The sequence below is a fragment of the Chlamydotis macqueenii genome, chromosome 23, assembly GCF_036417535.1.
Source record: "Chlamydotis macqueenii isolate bChlMac1 chromosome 23, bChlMac1.mat, whole genome shotgun sequence".
Lineage (NCBI taxonomy): Eukaryota > Metazoa > Chordata > Aves > Otidiformes > Otididae > Chlamydotis > Chlamydotis macqueenii.
The window spans coordinates 504,597-529,566 of NC_141578.1; the positions used below are offsets into that span (position 1 = coordinate 504,597).

The 24,970-nt window shown below is 53.5% G+C and overlaps 2 protein-coding genes across 3 annotated transcripts; both read right to left on the reverse strand.

The window, feature by feature from the left end:
* Positions 1 to 3,007: 3,007 nt before the first annotated feature.
* On the reverse strand, positions 3,008 to 7,583 carry CDKN1A (cyclin dependent kinase inhibitor 1A). Its single transcript, XM_086765668.1, has 3 exons — positions 7,552 to 7,583; positions 4,935 to 5,345; positions 3,008 to 4,391 (listed from the first exon to the last, which is right to left on the reverse strand). The coding sequence occupies exons 2-3, from the start codon at positions 5,335 to 5,337 to the stop codon at positions 4,342 to 4,344; spliced, it is 453 nt and encodes a 150-aa protein (XP_086621794.1). The 5' UTR covers positions 5,338 to 5,345; positions 7,552 to 7,583; the 3' UTR covers positions 3,008 to 4,341.
* Positions 7,584 to 18,898: 11,315 nt separating this feature from the next.
* On the reverse strand, positions 18,899 to 24,922 carry SRSF3 (serine and arginine rich splicing factor 3). 2 transcript variants are annotated; one of them, XM_086765642.1, is made up of 6 exons: positions 24,787 to 24,922; positions 23,795 to 24,002; positions 23,100 to 23,234; positions 20,897 to 20,935; positions 20,026 to 20,112; positions 18,899 to 19,762 (listed from the first exon to the last, which is right to left on the reverse strand). In XM_086765642.1, the coding sequence occupies exons 2-6, from the start codon at positions 23,998 to 24,000 to the stop codon at positions 19,735 to 19,737; spliced, it is 495 nt and encodes a 164-aa protein (XP_086621768.1). In that variant the 5' UTR covers positions 24,001 to 24,002; positions 24,787 to 24,922; the 3' UTR covers positions 18,899 to 19,734. The 2 variants fall into 2 exon arrangements, with proteins under 2 accessions (XP_086621768.1, XP_086621769.1); XM_086765643.1 differs by lacking the exon at positions 24,787 to 24,922 and adding an exon at positions 24,136 to 24,691.
* Positions 24,923 to 24,970: the final 48 nt, after the last annotated feature.

A 24,970-nucleotide genomic window follows, 5' to 3' on the forward strand; every position in this document is an offset into this window, starting at 1 on the left:
ATCCACAAACGCTATCCAGTAGCGATATGTGGACACGAGAGGGTCCCGAGGAGTCACTGGAGTCCCACGCGACACCTGGCAAGCCAGGGACAGAAACCGGGTGCCTCTGCGGTGGTCCCAACCCCTAAGACAGCAGAAGCAGGAGCTCTGAGGGGTGGGTGGGGTGGTTTAAGGCACGGGGAAGCCCCCATTTACCCACCCCAGCCCTGGGGGTGAGCCAAGCCCACTGCACAACGGAGACACGGAACAAGGAGGGGGGCTGGGATGGGAACCACGCACCCCCTGGCCCTGGCTGAGCAGGGACCTCCCCCAGCATCACCCACTGCCGGTGACCCGTGTCCCCTCCAAAACACCCTGTGCTGCTCCCAGCCGTCAGAAAAGGGCCCCCAGCCGCAGTGCCCCCACAGACAGCAAGAGAAAGCTCCCCCCATCTCGCTGACAGCAAGAAAATCCCCTTGTTTTCCTCACTTTTCTATTTTTTAAGGTGATGCATGAGTTATCCCCAGAGCAGCAAAGCCTACCTTCCCTGCGTGCTGAGACGGACCCTCAGTTTTGGGGCGCGGGGGCCGGGAGGGGTGCCAGTCCCATGCTGAGGACGTCACTGCCGCCCACCGACCTGCCCCGCGCCCGAGCGCTCATTTTCTCTCTTACTCAAGGCGGCTTTCCGTTTTCGGGTTACACTTAACTGCCGGTGCTCGCACGTTTCCTGTTTGCCGCCCTGCAAGCGGGGTGCGGGAAGGGCCCATCCGAAGAGCCGCCGTCCCCTCGAACCCCCGCACAAAGGCATCGCTGGCGGCGTCGGGAACTGCCGCAGAAGCCCCCATCCTCTCCTGACCTGCAGTGGTTCGGCCAAGGCTGGAAGGTGCTTGGGGCAGGGGAAAGGCACCAGAGAAGCAGCAAATGTTATTTTTAAGAGTCCAAATAACCCAAGCTGCAAGACCGTGTACAACCCACAGATTCTGACGTCCTACCAAAGACAGAACAAACCTGCAAACCTGGGGCTGTGGACCCTCTGGCCCCAGGATTTGGAAATCTCCCCCACCACACCGCTCGCACTGATGGTTTTTTTCAAGGCTCCTGCCCAAATTATGAACTCAGCTATAAAACCAGCCCCAGCCCCACCGGCTGCCCAGGGTCTGCATCCACCCTGGTTTGCAAGACGGGGGAATTAGACCGGTCACATGCATTTTTGCTCCACTTTAACTGGAAAATTGGAAAAGACTCAAGCAAAAAGCTTAAAAAGGTGAAACACCAACTGTTATCTTTAGGCTATGACTAGAATTGAGACCCACTGGCTCACAGCACAGATCTGAGCCCAGGCTCTCAGGAAAGGAGCCACAGGGCAGAGGCTGGGACCTGCCCACCTCTCCCTGTCCCAGCGGGTTAAATCCTTGCTGGGAACCAGCTGCATGGATGCCTGGCCCCACTGCACCCACCCAGCCCCACTCGTTTGCTGCTTAACCTAATGAAGCGGCAGCCAGCTCAGGTGCAACTGCTCCGTCTGGGCATTCCTGGGCCCAGTCACTGCTCAGCTGTTTCCTCTCCACTCTCTGAGCAAAGCTGGTACCAGTTACCCCAGATGGGAGCAGCCCCATGGCCAGGGGCCTCGCGACCCCCAGGGGTGTTTGTCACTGCGTGGAGAGGGCTGGATTTTAGCTTTGCTTTCCCCAAGGATGCTTTTTGGGGGGGGGAACCCCAAAATGTCCCTGGCTCGTTGATTCATGCCCTCTGCCCAGGGTCAGCGCCAGCTGTGGGAGGTACGATCCAGCCCTTTCCAGCCCCGAGGAGACACCAGGGTTCCCAGTCTCAGAGAAAGGGGATGGAATACAGCAGGGTAAGGAGGGGGAGCACCTGACCTTCCTCCCAGCCCCACTCGGCCATCGCGGGAGTTTGAACCCTGGCATCATCGCTCCGTGCTGAGGCCAGCCTGGGATGGGAGAGCAGCAAAACACAACCCAGACTGAGAGTGCAAGGTCTCCAGCCATCCTCAGCTGCTGGAAGCCCACCACCATTTTCTGTCTCCAAAAGTGGGACTGGGGGACACAGCCCTCCCCCACCCAGGAGAGGCAGTGCAGGGCTGGGGTCTCCCAGGAGGGGGCCAAACTCCCTCTCACACAGCAAAGCCAGGCCCTGGCTGTCCTCAGAACCCTGCAGATGGGGACGAGGGGGAATTTGCTGATTTATTTCTCATTTCCTCCAGCACCACCGCTCCTGACAAGCAGGAGATGACGGTAGAGGGGAGCAGCCGGCAGCAAGGGGAAATATTAAAAGGGCTAAATCTGTAGGGCTTGACTCAGCAGCAGCTGAAAGGCTGCGTGATCGCTCTCCACAGGCATTTCATGGGGCATCGGCATGGGTGGATGTCACCCAGTACTCTGGGGACAGACACTTCAGTGATCCTCGGTTGAATGAGGACATGAGGCTGCTACCATCAAAACTTTATCTTCACCTGGATCCTCTGTGAATCAGGTCATTAACCAGGGCCTGTGTACAAGCCTTGCTCAGGCCTCGGGGGGAAGCAGCTGACAGCAGAGGCACCCCAACTCCCAGGGTATCTCAGCCCCGGCACCCAGCTGCCCCAGTCTGTCCCAGCCAGGACTGGCTGCCACGCACTTGCGTCAGCAGTGCTCACACCTCCCTGTCCCACAACATGGGGTCAGCATTACTGGCCTGGGCACCCAAGACCCTTTGAAAGTGGGGGTGGGGATGGGGCCAGCATGCCCGTGGCTGACGGCCACTTGCCCCACAGGGTAGCACGCTGGAGGTTAGGAGTAGAGGACAGGGGGGTGCCACAGCCCCTTCCCACCCTGGAAAGCCCAGCTGGGCTTGTCCTGCAGGCCCCCCTGCTTCCAGCCAGCTCAAAGGCAGCTCCCAGCTCAGGGCTGCACCCCCAGCGTGACCCCCAAAGCCCACCGAGCCAGGCAGGGACGCAGAGCAGAGCACCCTCCCCACAGCCAGACCCTGTTCCCAGCACAGGTAGCTCCATTAACCCAGGACACCACATCCCTTACACCAGACAAGTGTTTATTCAGCGTTGATATTTAGAGACAGACAAGTATTTCCCCTTCCCTCCCTATAGACTTAATAGCATTTTTCATATAAATAAACATTTAGTGCTGGGAGCTTGCCAGCTTCACTGACAGCAAAGTGCATTGCGGTGCAAGGTGGGAGGTCAACCCCGTCCCTTTTCCACCTGGGACCATCTTGCACCAGTTTCCAGAGTCCAAATCCAGTGGAGCAGGAGATGAACCCCATGAAAGTGCTGAAACCTGACAGCGTTGAGTCCTTCAAGAGCAGGGACTCATCCTTCGGCACTGGGACCCAGCCGCCTTCACATCAGGACATCCCTCAGTCCCGGAGGCGACCAAAACACCTTGCTCTGCAGAACCAGGTGAGGGTCCTCTCTCTTCCAGCCCCAACAGAGAAAAAGTCCAGGAAAGAAGCTACAATTTCTCTTTTCAGTGTCATCCTTCCCCAGAGCAGTCCAACACAGCCAGAGCAGGTGGCTCCCCAGCCTAGTGTCAGTGTTGAAGAAGGCAGGAACACAGCGGCAAACAGCCCCTCTCAACAAGCCAACAACAAGGTAAGAACGTGGGGGTTTGGGTCAGCAGAGTCCAGGGGACCCCAAAGCCTCTCAGGCAGCGCTGGTCCCACAATGAGCCCAGCACTGGGGACCTCCAGTGGGTTTGTCACCATCTGCAGCCCGCCTCCGACGGGTGACAGCACTGGTGAGTCACTGAAGGAAGGGCTGTCTGAGGAACGTTTCCTCTCCCACACAGCCATGGGAAGGACCAGCCCCCACATCACTCCACTTCCACGCACGGATGAGGGCTTGCCACACTGGGATGATCCTGCTGGGAACAGGGCCAGGACTGGGCTGTCCCAGGGCTCCGCAAGCTGTACTGGTGATGGTTTCTCAAGGATGTCTGGTGGCACCAGGTGGCTGGGACACAAGTGTCCTCCATGGCTGGCCATCAGGCAGGGGAAGGGCCACAGGTGGACAGCAGGATGGTGCAAGGACGATGCTTGGCCCCACCAACACAGCGCAGAGGGCACTCCTTCTTTACAGGCAGGGCAATGCAGGCCACCAGGCCTATTTCAGTCCTCTTCCATCTCCTCCGTGGGGTTACAAGCCTCAACATGGGCTACTCCTATACATTGCACACAATGAAGGTCCCTCAGGACCCCAGAGCTACTCATAAATAGGAAACTACAAACTCTACATTGCTTCATACTGACAGCTTACACAGTACAGGGTGGGGGAGAAGAGCCACAGACGCCCGCAGGGCACATCAGCATGGGCAGCTGTCCCCAATGGCAGAGGAGCTGAGCACTGACAGGTCACGGCTTGGGCTTGTCAGGGACGACCCTCCGCTTGGAGCTGTAGAAGTCTGGAAGGCAGAAAGAGAAAGTTGGAAAGTGCCTCCAGCCCATCAGAAGTGGTGGGGCAGGCAGAGGGAGGTGTCCCCAGGGAAGCACCCCAAAACTCAGCCCAGGTGGACTCTGTTGCAGAGCCACCCACCCAAAGCCATACATTCCAGGAGATGAGTCTGGAGATCTCCACCATCTCTTTCGTTTGGTCTCACCTCTGTTTCCACCCCAGCCCTTGATCCTGGAGGACAGGCTGAGGCCATGGGAACTGAGGGTGATGAACTGTTTTGGGGCATCTTCAGTGATAAGACCCACAAGCCTGATGTAAGCCCCCTGCCTGACCCCCAGCAACCAAAAGGCACCCAGTTTGCAGCCTTTTCCCCTTGGAAGATGGGCTCTGCTTCCCCAGGAGAGAGATGCATGGAGGGTGGTCCCCTCTCCATGTCCAGGAGCCAGACAAGCTCTTGCACCTGAGTCCCCTCCATCTGTCCCTTCCAGGAGGGCCATGACACCAGCAATGCCACCAAACACACATGGAGTGACACCAAGCCTCCAGCACTCACCTTTGATGGTGGTCTGCCCACGTTTCAAGCTCTGTGGGGATCCAACCCTGTAAACCTCTGAGTTCTGCTGAGACCCCTCGGGGCAAATCCTGCCGAGATGGTCCTTGGTGGGGACCTTGTGGACCAAGGAGCTCCTGCTCTCACTGCTGGTGGCCTTGACCAGGCTGTGGACCTCCTGGGGCGGCTGCTCAGCCAGGAAGACCCTCTCCCACTTGAAGTGTCCTTCCAAGGGAGTCTCCGTCTCAAAGTTGAAGTTCCAGCGCTGCTGAGCTTCTTCCAGGTGTTGCCTCAACAGGTCTTCCAAGTCATTCTGGAGCTGGCAGTGGTCCACAGGGCCAAAGAGGTTCCTGCACACCTTGCTGCTGCACGGCATCTGCCCGGCTCTGCTCTGAGACAGGGGCATCGTGGTGGCTGGGAGGAAAGCAGAGCGAGTTACTGGGGTGTTGGCCAAGCTACGAGCAAGCCCAAGGGCCAACACATTTGCTACCAGCAGCCAAGGTGGGACAGGCTGGGCTGGGCTCTGCAGCAAGGCAAATGGACCCCCATCTGCCAGCGCTCATCTAGGACTCAGGCATTTGGGATCTTAATGGTGTCTTGGGCAGAGGCTCAAGCACAGCTGAGGTCAAACACAGCCTGGTGCACTGCAGAAGGATGGGGAAGGTGCACGTCTACATTCCCCATTCCTCCTCCAGCAGGTAAAGCCCCGCTGGGGCAGAACATCCAGCACCTCAATGCCACCACCAGCTCCATCCACAACCCTGCTGCATTCCCACTTCCACGCAGGAGCAAGGCAAGCTAGCACAGGGGCAAGTGAAGCAACCGGATGTTTTTCTGGCCAGTTTCTTCATCTCAAGAAGAACTCAAGCCTGGTGGCAAGGAAGCCTTTTAAGCAACTACAAGAACACACCACAAGCTTGACCACTTTGCTAACCACCCTCTATCTGCAAGAAGCTCTTGGGTAACCAGAGACAAGACGCTGTTTGGTTTTGGTTTTTTTTCCAAATCTGTGCCAAAAGCCTTGACCTTCACAGTAAGCGGCAAAGCCTTTCCTTCCGAGCAGTCCTCTCCCTTCTTACACACACGTGGGACTAATGGATCCCCCATGCCAGCCGCGGTTGAGAAGAGCCTCGTTATCAGAGCAAAGCAAACAATGCTCTGGGATTTGACAGCTTTCGGAGCCAAGGCTTGACCCTGCTTGGACAGCCATGCTCATTAAATCTGCTTTAAAAAGGGATTCACAGAAATAAAATTCCTGCATGCCAGCTTTCTCATTGCCCACCCAATCTGGGACCTCCAAAGCCAGGACCACAGCAGACCCCCAGGCTTGCACCCCCAAACATGCTGAGGGCTGGGGTACTCAGCTTCCCACAGGGAAGATTTCTGCCCAAATTCAGCACCCCAAGCCCCTCCAGATTGCCTGTGCTGCATTACCAGGCATGGCATGCCAGCGGGCAGCTGGAGAGCCTCTGGTTTGGGGGGCCACGGTCAGTGCCCAGGGCCCTGCCCTGCTCCCAGCCCAGACTGAGCATCCTCGAGTAAAAATAGCGATCCAGCTTCCTATCTGCCGGCAGCCGGAGCGCAAACAGGGTGACCTCATCGCAAGGCAAGTCCCAGCATGTCCAGGCAAGCCCTGGCAGGTAGCAGGCAGGGGAAATGTTTCGACACCCCGATTGGACACCCTCCGACCCTCTCCCCTCCTGTGTCAGGCACCGATCACCCCATCCTCGGGCCACCGCCACAGCCCAGGTGTCAGCCTGGAGCCCCGCACCTCAAGATAACAGCTTCGCCCTGACTCATGATTGCGGATCGATGGAGCCACCAAACCGGGAAGGACAAGGGCTGGGCCACCGTCCCCTCCCATGGGGCTGGCGTTACCTTCAGAGCCTCTCTGCAGCTTCCAACAACCCAGCTGGAGAACCCCAAAACTGGGCCAAAGAGGTGATGCAGGTGCAGTCGCATCAAAACCTCACACAGCCAGGCTGGGAGATGGAGCCATTCCTGGGGGACCCGCACCTGCACCCTCACCAGCCCCACAAACACCTGCAACACCCAGGACCAGTTACACCAGTTGGGAGAAGGTTTGGGGAGCGGGAGTGTCCGGGAGCACCCACATCCCGGGTGGGAATGGAGCCGGCAGCTGATGTGACCCCACACCCCAGAGGAAGGCGCAGAGAACGCCTCGCTCCGTGACACCGATGAGCCCGTGGGGCTTTCACGCATAGGGGCTATTCCGGAGCACTCGGGGGTGCGGGGGGAAGGTGTCCGGATCCCGCTGGCACGCAGAGATGGGATGGGATGGGATGAAATGGGATGGGATGCTCCGCGGCACCGCGCCCCCGCAGCCACCGGGGGGCGAGCGCAGCCGGTAACGGGGCTCCACGCCCGCCCGGGGTGGGGGGTGGCGGCTGCGGGGGCTCCTCGCTGCCCACCCCCCCACGGACCAAACACCCCCGGCCCCGCCACCAGCAGCGCTCCACGCCCCCCCCCGGGGCGGGGACGCGACCACCGGGGTGGAGCCGCCGCCCGCTGCGGCCGCTTCCCTCCCCAAGCCGGGCACCGATAGCGGTAGGGGCAGCGGTAGGGGAACCCCCCGAACCGGGCAGAGCCCCGCACTCACCGTGAGGTCTCGCGGAGGCCGGTACCGGTCGCCTCTCGCCGCTCTTTATACCGCGGGGGGCGGGGCCTCACCGCGTCGCCCGGGATTTCCCTCCCGCCCCCGCCCCGCCCTAATCCCAGTCAGGGCAGCTGTCTCGGTCCTTTCCCCCACCCCCCCCAAAATCCCAGTCCCCATTCCCGGGGTCCCAGAGAGGAGCGGGGCCTGCGGGACACCGGGTGCAGGGACCCCCCTTCCCTCCCCCATCAGGGACCTCGCTTCTCGGGGGTGCAGGGACCCCACTGTTGATCCCCCCTTGAGGATACAAGGACACCCCCACTTTAGGGGACGCAGGGACCCCTGCACCAGGGGATACAGGGATCCCCCATCAGGGGGTACGGGGGTGCCCTCTCCCCATCGGGAGACCCAGGGGCCGTAGGGAGCGGTGCTTTAGTTGGCCGGAGTTGGGGGGGCTGTCCCCATTCCCCCCAGGCTTTCCTACCCACTGGGTCACTAGTGCAGAGGATTCTGGTGGGAAAGGGGGACAAGGGATTAAGGAGGGGGTGACTCGGCCCCTCGGGGCCCCCACCTCACAGCCACGCTGGGACCATGCTCCCCTGGCCGCCCTGGCCTTGGCCTCTCCTGCCGGAATTTCTCCCCAGGGCCTGGTTCTGCTCCCCCAGCTGAACCCCCGACACCCGGCTGTGTGTTTTGGGAAGGATCTGCTGGTTTGAGTCCCGGAGCAGGGATGAGGAGGAGGAGGAACAAGTCCGTGCATGTCCTGCAGGAACCTGCGGGGAGGATTTGGGGGGATCCGTGGCTTCTCTGGAAAACTTCCCCCAAGTCCATGGGCGGGAAAGGTCTGAACCCAGGGCAGCTTCTGCCCAGGGTAAACTGCAAGGCCAGGGAGCACCAACCTGGGCCTGGTCAGTGGGTCCGTCCCTGCCCCACAGCGCGAGAGCTGGCACCCACAGAGTCCATGTACCCCACTGCATGGGGGGGCTGTGTTCTGCAGCACCCTCCCAGCGTGGCGAAAGCTGCCCAGGCACCGCGGGCATCACCACTTGGGCAGCGAGGCTGCAAACACAGCGTGCTCCAGTGTGGCACAGGAGGGTGGGAGCACATTTCCAAGTGACAAAGACCAACTGCAAGCGAGACCCTGGGAGTGCCAGGCACCCTCGAAGGACCCTGGAGCCCGTGGGAGCTGGGGTGCTGAGCAGGACCCTCGGCATGCAAACCACCCGTGCATTTCCTGGCTGGACCAGCAGCTTCCCACCGCCCGAGCAGCTGGAGAATATGTTTGGGCATGTCTGGCTGGGGGCTGCCACGCACGGCAGCAGTGTTTGCCATCACCAGTCCCCTCTCTGTGGCACTGGGCCATGGCATTTGGGTCATGGGCAGCCACTTGCCCCCTCGGCTGCCTCTGGATGGGCAAGGTGAGATGGGGAGGAAAGGTGAAAGGACAATGGGGAATGTGAAAGCATCCTAAATTGATGCTACGCACTGCAGAAAATGCACCCTGGCAAAGCTAGGGGTGCCTCTGAATTCAGCCTGTCTTTCCGCTTGTGATATGCAGGGAGAGGAGGGGGCGAGCTGGAACAGCCTTTCCTCGCAGGGATGCTGTCGCTGATGTTTCCACATGGGAATGATCTTTGCTCCTGGTTGCAAAGCGCAGCTCTTAGAGCTGCACTGCGGAGGGCTGGGTGCCTCGCTGTGCCATAGCGGAGCGTTTCCTCGCCAACAGCCAGCTCTGCTCCAGCTGCAGTTCGTTGGTTTGCTCCCTCCGGATTGTGAGGAAGATGCGATTGGCACTGAAGGGAAGCCCACTGCTGTCCCAGCTGCAGCACCGTGGGCGTCCTTCCCCGGCCAGCGCAGCCTCCAGCCGCGAGCCGGGGCTCTCAGGTGAAGCAGCATTTACCAAGAGGATGCTCACTGCATAAATGAGCTTTTTTTTTCTATAAAAGCCCCCCTGAATGCACAAAAAGGGAATGTCAAAACCGGCAGCTTTTTAGATTAGCAGCTGAGGTGGCAGAGGAAGGAGTGTCCCCGTTTGTGCAACCCACAGCTAACTCCAGCAACCGCTGATGCAAGAGCGAGAGATTTTAAAAAAGCAAAGCGATGCGAGATAACCAACCAGCCCGGCTGATGCGAATATCCCTGGTTACACAGGGAATACGTTCCAGGGCAATGCCAGCCAGAAAATAAATCAGATGTAGGTTTTCCCTTAGGAAAGTAACACTATGATTGTCTCTGCCGGGATGGAGCAAGAGGCAGATTTCTGGCTGTTGTAAATTCTGCTCTTGCTCCCCTTCCTCGTGCCGGGAGGCAGAGAGCTCCAGCTGCACAGCACTGGCGTTGGAGGAGACCTCAGCGAGGGTTACTGGAAATGGGAAGTGGGGAGAGGAACAATGTCAGGGTCTGGGTCAGAGAGTCCATGGTCAGGTCTGCAGCGGTATCACCAGAAAAAAAAAAAAAAGTGATTAATACAGAGGGCAGTACAGAAACTTTAAAAAAAAAAAAAAAAAAAATCTCCTGAAGGTGACTCATGATGCTGAGCCCATCACGTAGTAGGAGGAGGGCAGGGGTGCAGGGCTGGGGGCCGGGATCAGCGCCGAGGGTGGACAGGGTGTTTCCCGCTCGCTGTTTACAGCCACCCTGCCAGAGCTGCCACCTCTCCCGGCCCAGGCTCGCCCTCCCCGAGGGGCGCCCCAAACCCCCGCCCAGGAGGGGTGCGAGCATGGGAGAATCCGTCCTTCTAGTTTGCCCCAAAACCCCATCCCAGCGCCTGGAAGCACAAGGAATATATTAAATGACTGCATATTTCACAGCCTTCAAAGTAACCTTCTCCCCAGCACCGGGGCACCTAAATAGCGAGCAGTGGTCACTGCCCCAGCCAGGGACCCTCTGGAGTGCTGCCATCCCAGCAGATCTCCCCAGGTGGGTCCCACCGACGCCAAGGGGAGAGGAAGCTGCTGCAGCCATGGGTGCAAATACATTATTCACAGCGGGCAGAGTCGGTGCGTGACTCAGCCCGTCCTCAGTGCTGGCACAGCCGGGATTTCGTCAGGGGAACGTGCCCGGGCACAACACCAAGTTTCATCCTCTCCGGGGACACAGGGAGCAGCACCCCCAAAAGCCAAGGGGGTGTGGGGTGGGAGCTTCAGCACGGAGCAGGGGAATGGCTTGAGTTGGGTGAAGAAATTGGGATTCGGATGCTCCAGCCTCGGGTGAGATGGAGAACAGGGAAATGTGGCTTCATGGAGCCACGTAAAATAACCCTGACCCCAACGTGAAGAACCAAACATTGTGCCAAGGAAGGACCTCGGTGCGTCTGATGGGAATCGCACGCTGAGGTCCAACCCCTGCTCATAACAACTGTTTCAAATGCACGTGAACACCTACATAAGGATTTTATAAAGGCTGAATACAGGATGTCATCAATATATAAATATATGATTGACCTGGAAATATTTTCCCAGACATAAGCCTCCCAGCACCAACCGCAGAAACGAAGCAATCCACGTGGTTCTTGACCCAGCCCTCCCCAGCAGCAAGAAAGTTTTGGAAATTTGGTGGTCAAAGGTGTACATAAAGTGGGGGTTTTTTGGGTTAAAATGTAACATTCCAGTTAGATCAACTCATGTAGGGAGAAGAAACAGAAAAGAGTTGGGCAGATAAGCATCCTTCAGGTCTTTCAGGACGGAGCTGGCAGTGACAGATCAGGACACACTGCGATGTTTTTCAAGGTGGGATAAACGTCAGCTCTGTAAAAACCTGAATTTCTGCCCAGGGAATCAACCTGAGAACACGGGAACTAACACGGGACCTCCACCCCAGCACAGACAGCGGGGACGAGCACACGGGCTGTGGGGCTCAGTCCCGCAGAACGCACCATCTGACACCCCGAAGGTCAGACCCGGGGCTGTCACCCACCTCCCCCGGGGCACGGGGGCGACTCCCCCTCCTTTTCTGGCAGAAACACCCCAGGCAGGTGTGAAATCGGCCGGCTGTGGAAAGCAGATTGATGCTGGAGGTGTAGGCAGCTCTGCTGGGGACAAAGCCCCAAACAAAGCCCCCCATATCCAGGCAGCAAAAACCCTCTTTAGCAAGATTCAAATCTCCAAGATTTTTTTTCCCCTTTTTTTATTATCTCTACTAACAAGCTTTTTTCTTTTAAGTGGGAAATGTGAAGGCTCTTAATGAAACACTCACGCTCCAGCAAAAGTCTAAATGAAGCCAGTGTTCGGCTGAACGGCGTTTGTATCCCAGCAAAGACTGTTTTCCCATCAGCTCTTTGAAGTGCCCAAGTAAGTGATTTTATACTAATAGGATTTTCCCAGGAAAGAAAGACAAGAATGACAAAACACTGAATGCTTGATTAACTCTGCCCCTAAAGGAACTCAGATCGTGTTAATTGACTGTTTCCCTGCCATATCCAGCCCTTGTTTGCTCCATTTATGAAGGCATTTTGATGAGACACCGGAGCCAGCAGAGTGGAAATGGAGTCCCACCAAGCACAAACTGGGGAAGAGACAGTCCCTAAAACAAGGCCTTTGCTCACTGGAAATATTCCTGGATGCGGAAGCCGGGCTATGAATCAGTCGCTTCATTCAGCCCCTCACTCATTTTCATCCAAGATTGTTTTTAGCCCCATTCATAGTCATTAACGTAATTGCTTCACTGACTTTCCATGAGCAGCTTGGAAGCTTTGTGGGTTTAGTTTTTTTTTTGCTGGCAGCAAAGGAGCTCATTGTTCAGAGCCCAGCGAGGCCAGCAGGGAGTACCTGGCTCCGAACCCCGGGCTCATTTGCCTGTTGATGTGCTTGCTGCTTCACCTCATTGACCACGGCCTGAGAGCAGGACCGTGCAGACGGCTGGCACCCACGGAGGGGGCACGGATGCCCCACCGGGAACTGTGGCAAACGGCTCCAGCCTTTTGAAAGCTCCTCGCGGGGAATAAGGTCCATCTAAAATGTCCACAGGTGGTTTTTGTGGGGGTTTTTTTGTGTGGTTTTTTTTTTCTTTTTCTTTTTCTTTTTTTTTTTTTTTTTGCAGCCAGCTCTTCCTTGCAGGCATCTCAGCAAGGGCAGGGTAAGTGTCTCGTTGGGGTGGCAGCGGGCAGGACAGGGGCTTCTCCAGGCCCACTGGGACCTCCCACAGCAGGACTCACTGCGTGGGTGGGAATAAGCAAGCAAAGCGTGGGGCAGAATTGCTCCCGTCCACGCAGCATATGGGGTCTCCAGCCCTCGGCAGCTCTTGGGGCAGCCAGGTCCATGGGAAGCTGTCAACTGATGTAACTTCTTCCAAACGGATGACACACGTGGCACAGCACTGCTGACGAGGGATTTTCTGCTCCCTGAGCCTCGGCGTTGCTTGAAACCCATCAGGAGCACGATCTGTCCCTTTATAGCCGTGTGCGAGGAAGAGGTGACTATGTTGACTATGCTGTTGACTAATGCTTGCTCATGATGTGTGCTTTAAAAATAATGCTCGATCCGGTGCAGCACCCTCCGCCCAGAGCAGTCAGACACAGGGATGGGGTGTCTGCAAGGCAAATCCCTCCGCTTTCGGAGGCAGCAACACCCAACCCCAAACTCATGGCTCCGGGAGACACATGCCAGCCCGCTCGCCCGCCCCAGCGCCCGCCAGCTCTGCCAGGCAGTGGCTCACCCTGTGTCAGCGTCTCCTGGGATCTTCCTGCTCACAGCACATGTTTTGGGAATCCTGTCACCCCGGGTGAGGGCGGGCACGGGGTCGTGATTCACTTCACCCTCGTGCTGGGGGGCGAGGAGTGGGGCTGGGTGTGGGGCAGAGGAGAGGGAAGGGGCAGAGGTGGGGGCAGACCAGCCCCAGGGCACCGTGAGTAAAGAGGTGCCTGAAATGGTCCCTGCGGGAGGGCAGCACCCAGCCCACGCACACGGACGAACAGACGGACGTCTGTCTTGCACGGTGACTCACGCTGGTGCACGGTCCTGTGCGGGGCAGAGGTAATGGGAGGGGACAGCAGTGTGTGTACAACTTCCAATCAGTGATGATGTAACAGCCGCCACCTAGACGCCGGGGTAAGGGTCTATTGCACTTTCCTCTCTACCTGTTGGTCACGCCGAGCAGGATTTCCTGGAGCTGGGGTGAGGGAGCAGCGTCCGCCCCACACCGAACCTCTGCTGCCGTTGACACCGAGCACTGGCACAGAGCTGTGCCAGACCTGGCCATGGGGATGGACGTGGTCCACGCACCAGCACGGAGCTCTGCTCGTTACACCAAACGGGGATCTGATTCAGGGAGTCCCAGGGGCTGATGTAAAACCTTTTTCTTTTGGTTTCAGCCTCCCTTGCTGGTGAGAATCCACATTGCAGCAGGGAAAGGAAATTCACTGAATCTTGGAGCTGCTGTCAGTAGTGCCACAGAGGCTGGAAACAGGCTACAAATGTCCCACACGTGACCTGCCAGCTGTAACGCTGCGCCAGAGACCTTCTCATCCTCCTGTAACAAACCTGGGCTTTGTAGCTGACCGGCTGTGATGCACCACAAAGAGAAGAGGAAGGAGATAAAGAGGGAGAGGGAGGTCGTCAGACAGGAAACATGAAAACCTGGAAATGTCTATGTTGTGCAACAGGTTAAAAAATTCCCCAGCAATCATACCAAACCGGCCCCATGCAGGGGGAACCCCCACTCCAAATCTGGTGAGCGTTCAGCCCTGAGTTTCTGAGCAGGACATGTCAACCAGGCCTCTAGAACGGCTATTGGCAGGAGCACACCTGAAGCCTATCTCTCCAGCTGGGACAACCTCCTCCCAAAAACCTTCTAATCGTACTGCAGGAAAAGCTCATCGATCACCGACTGCTAGCACCAGGAAGCCCGGCACCCAGCCCGGCCGGCGGGCGTTCTGCAGTGACCGACCGCGTTTTAATGCGATGGCAAACAATGTCGGCGTTAGTCAGAAACGAGGGACCGCAAACGTTTTACAGCAAACAACACGAGCCCCTCCATTGGCAGCGGTGGGGGAAAGGCTGGACGAAGCAGCGGGGCTTCCTCACAAAGACGCTGCTGAATATTGCTGAATATTCATAGGCAAAGAAGCCTCTGCGCGCAGCGGAGATAACGCTTCTCTCTCACAGCTGGCGGTAGCGATCCTCCAGCCGGCTCCAAAGTGACACCCAGGGTGACATGGTGCCTCGCCCTGATACCGCTGCTCCACCCTGCTGCCATGGCTACTGACTGAGGGCTGCAGCTTGCCAAGGACCTTTCGCACCACGGCGCACGTCGTCGCCGGGCTGCTTTGCTGGTGGCGTTGGGCAGCATGGCGGTGTCCGCGCATGCTATCAGTACATCACAACCGGTCAGCGCCGTCCTGTGCTGTCCAGCACAGCGCCCAAGGACAGGACAGTCTGACTCTGACTGTAGCAGGATGAATGCTGGGTACCACAGGGAGGTTGTGAGGTGACACCACTGAAATCCATGGCAGAATCTAGCTGGGAAGCAGGTACATTTCCCTTTTCCAACTGGGATCACTCCCACAGAAAATCCGACAGCTAGCATCACTCCAAGGACCGAGCAGAAACACCACGTGAATCAATGTGAAGACTTGTTCAACCAAGAGTTGTGTCAGCTACTAAATTATTAAATAATAGATGAACGAATCACTTGGGACATAGCGTTCCTATTGCATCATCTATTTTGTACTTGTCTGCATCGCGTGTTTATTTTAGTCCACAACAGTACTTTTTGGAACGGCACTAACAGAATGTAACTAATGGTAGTGCCTCAGTGAAACTTCAGAAATGAAACAGAAAACTGAGACAGTGACAGGATTTCTAGGAAGCCAGAACGCTTCTTGCGGGGGCTGGCAGGCTGGGATGCTGCTTCAGCTCCAGCAACTGCTTTTCTAAATGACTGCAATAATTGCCAAGTGAAAACTATCTCTATTTTGCCTATTTGTGGCAGGTCGAGGTGTGAAATTTGAGCTAGATGCATTTCAGCAACAGGGAAACTGAGAGCCGCCTCCTTTACAGCGGGTGCTGTGCTATCGCCTCGCTGCGAGGGATCTAAGGTCGAACCAGAGCTGCTGGAATCGCAGTCCTGCCCTTCAGCCCTCTGTTTGCAAAAGGAGTTGATGCTCTATTTCTTTCATTTTTTTTTTCTCCCTAGCTAAGCGACACTGCGCTACAGCCAGCACCAAAGTAGGACGACTCATGATGGTGACCGTCGCTCAGGTTTTGGGACAGTATTTCTAGGGTATGATTTGAACGCGGGTACGAGGAGAGGGATTAAAACCAGCAGAAATGGGAGAAAGTTTGTAAAATATTCAGCTGCTTCATGGATCTTTATGTCAGGAGACATTGTGGCATCTTGTGGTGACGGGATCATGAGAAAAAGAAAGTAAAACTGGAAACTGAAAAGAGGTGATGTTAACAGGGAAAGAAAAAAGCTGCAGAACAGCTAAGGAACTCGTCACTTCCAGTGGTGAATTCTGCTGACAGGTCCCCACCGAAGCATGGAGACACTCAGAAATGAGGCGTAACCTGCCCTTCCCGGCAATGCCGGCTGCTGCAGGAAGAGCCAAGGGCACAGTGCAGCTCCTCTCATGTCATCTTTGACTTCAAACAAAAAGAAATGCAAAGATAGAGTGCAAGTGATCTTCCACCACAAAGGTATTTCAGTTCTTGGTGTGACTGGAGCTCAGAACAGCACAGACCCAGAAACAGGGTAACTGTGGAGGTGACCTGCAGCAGCTCCCCAGACTGAAACACAGTTTGCTAACTGGAACCACTGTTGCTGTTCTGTATGGTCGCAGCTTCTCACCCAAGCACGACTGTGGTCAGCTGAACCTGCCACCTGTGGTGGGTGGAACGTATGCCAGTGAAAGAACACATGTAAACTCTCCATTTTCAAAGTGCAGGGCACATTCCTAAAACCACCTCTGCCACAAACAAAGAGCAGGGTGTACATAAAAAGAAACAAAAATTCCCTTTCTTCACAAAACCATTTGCACACAATACTCTCCCTAGGGTATGAGCAGAGGGGAGTCATGTCGCCTAAGGCGCTTTGGGGGTGTGTTTAGGTACACATCTGAGGAACTGGGATAGCACCAACCTTGGGATGCTTCTGCCGGCCAAAGGCAGGGGCAGCTGAACTGCTCCCCAGATTAGAAACGCAGCTTAACGCATTCGTGTGAGTGCCACGAGCCCAGGCCCTGAAACAATTCAGAAAGCAGCAGACAGAAGAGGTTCCCTTGTGACCCAGGAGTGTTCAGAGCAGAGCTGTCTCTGAGGTTGGGCTGCGAGCCACCTGGCTCTGCCAAGACCCTGGATAGCGTCCATCTGTCCTCTTCCAGCCAGGACAGACGGCTTAGCGGCTCTTCCTGGTTTAACATCTTTGGGGAGAGGTGGGGGATGTCCCTGGCTTTAGAGGATCAACACAAACATTTCCTTGTAAATGTAATTTGAGAGTTGACTTAAATCTACTTAAATTTGAGAGAAACCTTACATTCGAGAATGTGTTGCTGCATTAAAAAGAACACTTGCTAACTACACCCTGTGAGAAGGGCTGTATTTATACATCTCCCATCTCTCTCTAGAACTTGCTAATTTCGTTCTCCATCAAAACCCCACCTGACCACATAAAACCAGCAGTCTGCTGTGAAGCAGCAGCTCTGATCCAGCCTAACAGCCAACTTCTTCATTCAGCGGAGGAGTAAAGCACAACGTCAGAAACCTGAAACTGATAAACATTCCCAGTTCTGCAGACCCCCTTGGGCACAAAAACCACAACCTGCTTCCCTGCAGCATACGCTGCCTCTAGTGCTTCAGACTTCTTTCCCCTCGGTACTAGAAACTACTAAAGGCTACCGGCCCCCGCTGTCCCCTCCCTCCCGCACAACCACAGGAGGAACCGAGGTGCCAGCAGAGAGGCTGGCTCCCAGGCTCCCAGGCAACAAAAGCTGCAACCCTTCCACAAATCAAACCCTGGTAGAAGCACGTATCAGAAACAGGAACACAGCTGTGTGTGGCACATGGCATCATCTCAACCCTTGGCTGCCTCTTACCTAAGACAAACATCCCCAGAGGAGATGGTCTGGCAACGTTTGGAGACCAAACCCGACTGGGACTCAGCAGGACGGGAGCCCCGTGCGGCTCCTGAGGCCACCCTGACCTCTGCCGGGGAGCCCTGAGAGCAGCACCACACCCGCAGCCCGATGCTTCCTACACACCCCGGCCGACGCAGGAGCCGCGCTTTCCTTTCCGGAAGAGAGAACATCGCCGAACACACGCACAGCCCACCGCCCAGCTCTGTGCCAAGGACTACGGGTGAGCTGACTCCTACCCTGCGCAGCAGCAACCCTCTGTGCAGCGGTATCGAGCGATACATAAAACAAACCCATCAGGCCAAACAGCTTGGGAGCAGAGATGACATGCGTGTCCGGACCTTCTCAGCTCACCGCGCTCCCCATTTAAGATTATGTAGGGCTGCATGCACCTTTGCACCACCAGCAGCCTTCCCTTCAGTGAAGGTGAGCTTGGCTATGCTCATACCACAGCGTGGTAAACTGCTGGAGATCAAGTCCAACCACAAACAGTACCAAGCAGTTAAAAAAATAAATAAATCAAGACACCACGCTTCTGCAGCCAAGATGGCAACACCTCGCCCCAGCCACCGGCTGATGAACCACACACCAGCCACGCTGCCCCCGTCACTCCTGGGAAGCAGCAGAATTCCTTCCCATTACAGCTTTGCCATAGTCTTGTCCCCACCGGGATCCAAGGAAATTCAGCCACAGGACTGTTCAGCATGACAGGTTCAATCTAAACACACACGACTGAAACTGCTGTAGCACATCTGCTCTTGGATACAGGAGAAAGAGGAGCTGTTAGGCAGTCTGGGAGCTCCAGTCACACTCGAGCCATGTCATATGGCTTTACACTCTGAATGAAAACTTCATGGAAAGCTTCAGTTTCCAAACCAGTAGTTTCAAAACAGACAGGAACACCTTACATGTTACCAATCCACGCCCAGGACACAAGGAAATGCTGTGAACCTTTGAACCTCCAGCTAGCATTCTGAGCAAGCAGTAAGGAGCCTGGGTTAGGCACAGAGCTGAGCTAGCACCACAAAGCTCACCTAGGCTGCCTTTGTAGCGCTGGTATTAGATGCCAGCAGGAGAACGTGAGGCGCTGCCCCTGCCCAGGATGCAAGACTGTACAGAGCAGTCACAGGCAGCGACCTGCACCTTACAGCAGCGTCTGACCAGGTCACAGGTATGTCAGCGAGATGTGGTGTCATCCCACCCCATGCACACTTACTTTGAACCCAAGTGCACATTCTGCAAAGCGATGTATACAGCAGGTACTCAAGTTAAATACTAAACAACAAGTTGTAACCAAAACTTTAATCCCAAGGATCTCACAAAAGACATTTTACAAGTGACATGAAAATTCTTGTACAGTAAAGAAATGTTTAATTCATAACTTTTACAATGTACCATTACACACTCAACAGATCCACTCCAGTTGTCAGTTCTGCTGTGCATTTGGTCTGTTCAGAAGTTCTGGAATAGACGGTCAATCATCTATTTAAGAAGTACTCTAGTTACATGAAGTACAAAAATTATCTGACCCCACGGCTAAAAATTTATATTTCACATAATATAAAGTAGCTCAGTTCCAGGTAATGGAAGTCAGAACTAGAGCTCTGGATAAAACTGCAGCTCAGTCATTCCCTTCACACGCCACGGGCTCGACGTTCCTGACTATTTCCGAGAACTGTACTATGAAGCATCTACATCTTGTTCTGCACAGACAGACACTGTTCGTGGTCACGCTTCCGCAATGAACACATCTTCACTGTGTGCTTGCTTCCAAAAGCCGAGTCCCAGCAAAACATACCCCAGCACGTCAAGACCAGAATCATTCTTCTAGCTATGCAAGACAAACTGCTTACCATTCAACACAAACAAAAAATTATGTATAATGGCACATTGTAAAGTGACTAATATTACAAATCATATGATCTGCTTAGAACCATATACAGATTTCACATCTTTACATTTGCCACCTGTTACAAGATACAAGGAACAAAGCAAGTTCAACAGCTAAAACATTTTAAAAATGCACCAAGCTTTATGAAGTTTCAAAACAAAACAATGTTCTGTACATACTCCTCCTGTCCTCAGATCTAATGACTTCCTGTACACAGCTCCTTCTCACGTTCCTACTTCCTCTCATTTGACCTGGAGCGACTAAAGAAGAAAAGACGTGTTAGTTACCAGGTGTCAAAACCAGATTTTGCGTCAAACCCCCCAGCCCAACTCAGCAGATTACTTTTAAGCATTTAAAAAACACTGTTCATTTCACAGAACTGAGTATTTAATTACTCAAGGTAAAGAATCTCATGAGACACTAGAGGTGATTCTCCACCACAACCCACTTCAGGATTACCCAGACAGAAAATCATTTTTACAGATTTACTCAAAACACATCGCCACCGTGAAACTCAGCCTACCTGCGAGACCTGGAAAAGGAACGAGAAGGCTTGTGGTTCCTCTCCCGTGAGAGTGATCTCTCTCTTCTTCTGTCTCTGGAGAGGGACCTGTTAAAGATTACAAAGCAAGATGATTCAGTGTCAAAGCAAAGCTGAACTAATTAGTCACAAAGCTACCTGAAGAGCTTCCCTTCAGGACGTTAAGGTTTTTAACTATTCATCCAGGGGAAACCTGTTAAAGATTATGGTATTAGCCTCTCCTTTAGGTAAGAATAACCAGCTTGAGCCATACAACACAGCTTAAGTTTGCCGCAAACAGGCACCTATTCCTTTGCGGCAGTTTCAATCTGTTCAGAGTCGCACTGCAAGTGACATGCCTCAGCTCACACGGCATGTCCACGTGTGTTTATGCATCCCATACAGTAAAGCAGCACCCGATGCTACAGGAACGTAGAAACAGCTTGTGAACTCTGGAAGCTTCAAAAATCCTAACACAAAACTGTGTTCCATTGTCGTGTCACTACCACCTAGCGCTTTGCAGCACGCAACAGCGGCACACGCTCACTGTGTTACCACCAGTACTCGTGGCTGACAGTATCCGGAGGAGAGCAAGACACTAACACCGAAACTTTGTGAAAAACTGGCAGGAACCTTGGACAGCTGCAGAACAGAAAAACTGATTACTTCCACTCTTAGTACCCTTCAACTGATAACCCTGGAATCTCCAAGAGCTGTGTAAATATGTTAACTCCAGGCAAGCAAAATGGCAGAAGTAAACCAGTTTCTCCCTTTTAGCAAATTACAATGCCTACCCTGCAGTCTACCGCATCCAGACAAAACAAATAAGCTGTTTGTTTGTTTCCTTTCCAGGCTATAATGAACTGATGCATACCTGCTGCGGCTACGAGAAAAGCTTCTCCTTCGCGGTGATCTAGAACCAGAAAAAGAAATGTGAGGCTTTTGATCAATTCTTTCAGCATTAACGGGGTGAGGCATTTCCCAACTTGTCAAACTCACTGTTGGGCCCAGGGAACGTGCCAAGAATAACTGGCATCCATCATCCAGTAAAAGGCATGGAAAGATTAGGCAGTAAAACAAAGCTCAGTGTGAACAGCACTTTTCCACGAATTCACTTTAACCAAGAACGCTTCATAGCAGAGTTGTCCAATGCAACACTTTTCATTTCAACTAAATACACTGCCCAGAACAGCACACCAAAGTCCCACAAGTGGTTCCAAAAAAATAGCACAGATCAAATATTTTGGAACCCATGCAAGTCTAAAAGGTCCACGACAAGACACAAGATATACCAAAGTGGAAAAAAAAAGTGAAAATGCGCTCAGTGTAAATATCGATAATGCCATTAAGTGCTACATTAGAACTGCATATTTGTGATTGTAATTTTTAATGCCATAGAGTGTGTTTAGACTATTTTCTTTAGAAAAAAAAATAAAAATAAAAATAACCTTAGCTCGGCCCAGTTCATCCCAAAAAGTAATTGTTTTAAGTTTTGAAAACTGTTAGTAAAACCATTTAAAGGTGATAGGATTTTTCTGGCAAGGAAAAGCTAAGTTGGTTAGAGCTTTATTAAAAATTTAGTTTGGCATCTCACATGCAAATATACAGTTTTTACGTTATTCACAGTGTAAGAGCTTCCGTATCACCCTTAAAAGTTTTCTCAAGCAACATATGTACGTTACCACTCAATTATGCACAGCCAGCCTTTGATTGAGAAAAGTAATTACTTATAAGCCGCTTACTCCTTATTTTAACCAGCAGTAAACTGTATAAGCAGGAAAAACTTACTAGTTTTTGGTTTCAACAAGCTAGAAATGGTGAGGTGAGGCTGCCGGACTGACTGCCAAGAAGAATTTGCTGAAAAGGTTTTGCCAGATGTTGCGTTGTATTTAGTTGGTTGGCGAAGGGGGTGTTGTGGATTTTTCCTGCTTTTTTGTTAGCCGAAGGCTGCTGCTGTAGTTGTTGTGAAGACATTTGGTAAATAAACAGCTGAGCTGATTGGCCGGGAATGTGTGGGCGGTCGAGGTGGCTGCTGCCGATTTGGTTAAGGTTGGAGAGAAGGCTGAGAGAAAACAGCATGCTCGGGAACCAAAGGGCGGTGCAACCTGACGACTGGCCATGCCTGGGTCATGTGAAACGACACCAGCCAAGCTGAATGGGGCGCGCTGGTCACATGACGCTGAAAGGGCTAGTTGACTGGCTAATGCAGACTCAGAGGGTGGTGAGAAGAGACATGATGGTGACTCTGTAACGGGTTCATTTTTATTAATAGATGGACCAAAAAGCATAAAAAAAATGAAAAACAAGCCATCAGTACAACCATCTATTAGCTAACAAATACTCCTAATGTGTTATTTTTCAACAGCAAAAGGGTAAGCTCAAAACCCTCACTTGTGAGGACTTCACTCACCTGCAACAGGCAAACTCAGTCCTGCAAAAACCACGCTGCAGACTTAAACTGCCAGACAAGCTAGTCTGGGTCCAAGAACGTTTCAGTTACCAAAAATCCTGCCATATTTTAGAGCTGGGTTTGCAAACCTTAAGGATTGTCACATGATGTTTTAATTCCAAACTAACACTACAGTGCAAAGACTCGAGATGTTTAGAGCAACTGTTACTCGATCTATTATTAAACAGCTGCCTACTCAGAAGTATTTAAATTGTGCAAACAAAGCGGAGAAACACACCTGTATGGAAATGCTAAGCTGCTGTATGTCATGTTCTGCCATTATGGAATAAAGGAAAGGAACAGCCTAAGTTGAAGTATGGGGAAGAAAGGGAAAGTGTGACTAGAAGATGAGCAGGTTTTAGGAGGAACGAGGGTAAGCTCAGGATACAGGGCACTGACTACCAACTTGCCCAGTGACCTAAGGACAAAAGGCAACATTCAACACAACTTAAGTTCACCTTGATTTTGTGGGGTTCTGGAGTTGTTGGTTTTTGGTTTTTTTTTTTTTTTTTTTAGCATTTGCCATTTCCAAATTGTGATCAGATGTTATCCATCAACATGCCTGCTTCTACGATGCTAAGTGGCAACAGTACCCACAGTTCTATGAGTGTACTTTGACCCAGGGTACCTGCGTCGAGGAGGAGGACTTCTTCTGCGGTAGTCATCTCGAGGACGCCTGCCCCAGGATGGAGGTGGACCACGGTTCCGACTTCGCTTCTCACCATTGGAGAGCTCCACTCTGACACGACACCCACAGAGGGTTCTGGAAAAAGAGATTGACATGGGTTAGCATTTCCAGGGACAAGTCCGCATGCAGAAGAAAACCTGTGGAATTGAGAGAGGGAAAGGGAGTAGAGAACAAGAGAGAAAAGGAATAGATAACAAGAATAATATTCTGTTTATACACATTAGTCAAAGTACCTTGGGTTCAGAGTCTAAAAAAGTAGACTCCAGCATGACAGACAAAAGGTTTAGCCCCTTCTGAAAGCCTGCCCTGCTATTAAAGCAGGCAGAGAAGGAACCAAGGACAGTCATTTTGCCTCTTTATAGTAACACCATCTTGAATTAACTCACACACACCAAGAGATCCAGTCATGTCCAACTTCACAGTCCAACTCAAAAATTCAAAATTAACCGTCCCAATGCTATCCCTGCACTATGAAGAAAGATTACCCTCATACTGCTGTACAAATAAATACTGCATAACAAATGCATCAAGTTCTTGGTTTTGCCAGTTGAAGCTTCCCAATTTAAACTGTATCACTACCCACAATTTCTCTTACTTTCAGCAGGCAAGTCAAGCACACAAGAAGCACATTTTACCTTCCATCTAGTTCTCTTACTGCATCAGCTGCATCTCGTGGATCTTCAAATTCCACAAAGGCAAAACCAGGAGGGTTTCTTGCCACCCATACACTGCGCAGTGGTCCATAGTAGCCAAAAGCTCGCTCTAATTCAGTTTTGTTGCCATTGTTTCCAAGGTTACCCACATAAACCTTGCAGTCCAGCGGACAAGAGTCACGATGCATTGCTAGGACAAAAGAAGCAGCTTATGTATATTTAACATACAGCAAATCTTTATTTATTTACAAGGGAAGTAATTATATTGGTTGCTTTCCCCAGAAACGTCAATAACAATACGATCTGACAATAGAAACACTAACCTGTGGGTGGGGAGGCAGGAGAAAACCAAACACAAAAACTAGCTATATCGTAATCGTGATTAAAATTCACTACTTCAGGGAATCTCGTTTACTTTTAAGGCCCCCAACTTTGAAGTGGGATGTTTCTCTGCGCCCCTCTCCCCCGCCCCTGGCTTAGAGCGGGGGCCGGGCCTGCAGAGGGAGCGCTGCGCGGGAGAAGGGCTCCATTGTTCTCGGAGGGCGACTCGGGGGAAGCTGCACACGCCGGGGAGAGAAGGAACGCCATCTCCGGCAGAGGCCAGGCCGGGAGCGCTCCGGGAATCCCTCCACAGCGTCTCCTCAGCTCTGCGTGAGGAACCAGCACTCCCCCGGAGCGGCGGGAAAGGCAGCACACCATCCCCGCGGCACCTCCCGCCCAGCCGCACCTCGCCTCACTGGCCACAGCCGCGGAGAAAAGGCGGCGAGTGGGCTCAAGGCAATCCGCGGCCTACCCGCCTTCTCCCGGCCCGGCTTTCCTCAGCGTAACAGCAGCCACCGCCCGCGGCCCAGCTTTACAAAATGGCGGCTGCTCTTTGTTTGCTGCCATCGGGCCCCGCCGTTTCCATCCGCCCTGCCGGGCACCGAGACCGCGGGTGCCGCCTCCCCCCCGCCCTCAGAGGTGAAGATCCTCACCGATGCTAAGAGGGAGGGCGCGCGAAGGGAGGGCGCGCTAAATTCGTAGCCGACTCGACCCTCAACGAGACTTCCGTTCCGCTTTTCCTCACTGGACAAAATGGCGGCCGCCACCTTCCCCGCCCGCCTTTATGTAGGCCGTCTGCTCTCACGTGACGCCAGCCGGCAGCAAATCAGAGGGCGC

What these genes read in the sequence shown, in the direction of transcription:
- CDKN1A (XM_086765668.1), bottom strand. Translation starts at nt 5,337, where the DNA reads ATGCCCCTGTCTCAGAGCAGAGCCGGGCAGATGCCGTGCAGCAGCAAG. An exon ending in TGGGCAGACCACCATCAAAG is followed by an intron (nt 4,392 to 4,934) that starts GTGAGTGCTGGA and finishes TCTGCCTTCCAG; the next exon opens with ACTTCTACAGCTCCAAGCGG.
- SRSF3 (XM_086765642.1), bottom strand. Translation starts at nt 24,000, where the DNA reads ATGCATCGTGACTCTTGTCCGCTGGACTGCAAGGTTTATGTGGGTAAC. An exon ending in AGTCCTCCTCCTCGACGCAG is followed by an intron (nt 20,936 to 23,099) that starts GTACCCTGGGTC and finishes TTCTGGTTCTAG; the next exon opens with ATCACCGCGAAGGAGAAGCT. An exon ending in TCCTTTTCCAGGTCTCGCAG is followed by an intron (nt 19,763 to 20,025) that starts GTAGGCTGAGTT and finishes TTTCTTCTTTAG; the next exon opens with TCGCTCCAGGTCAAATGAGA.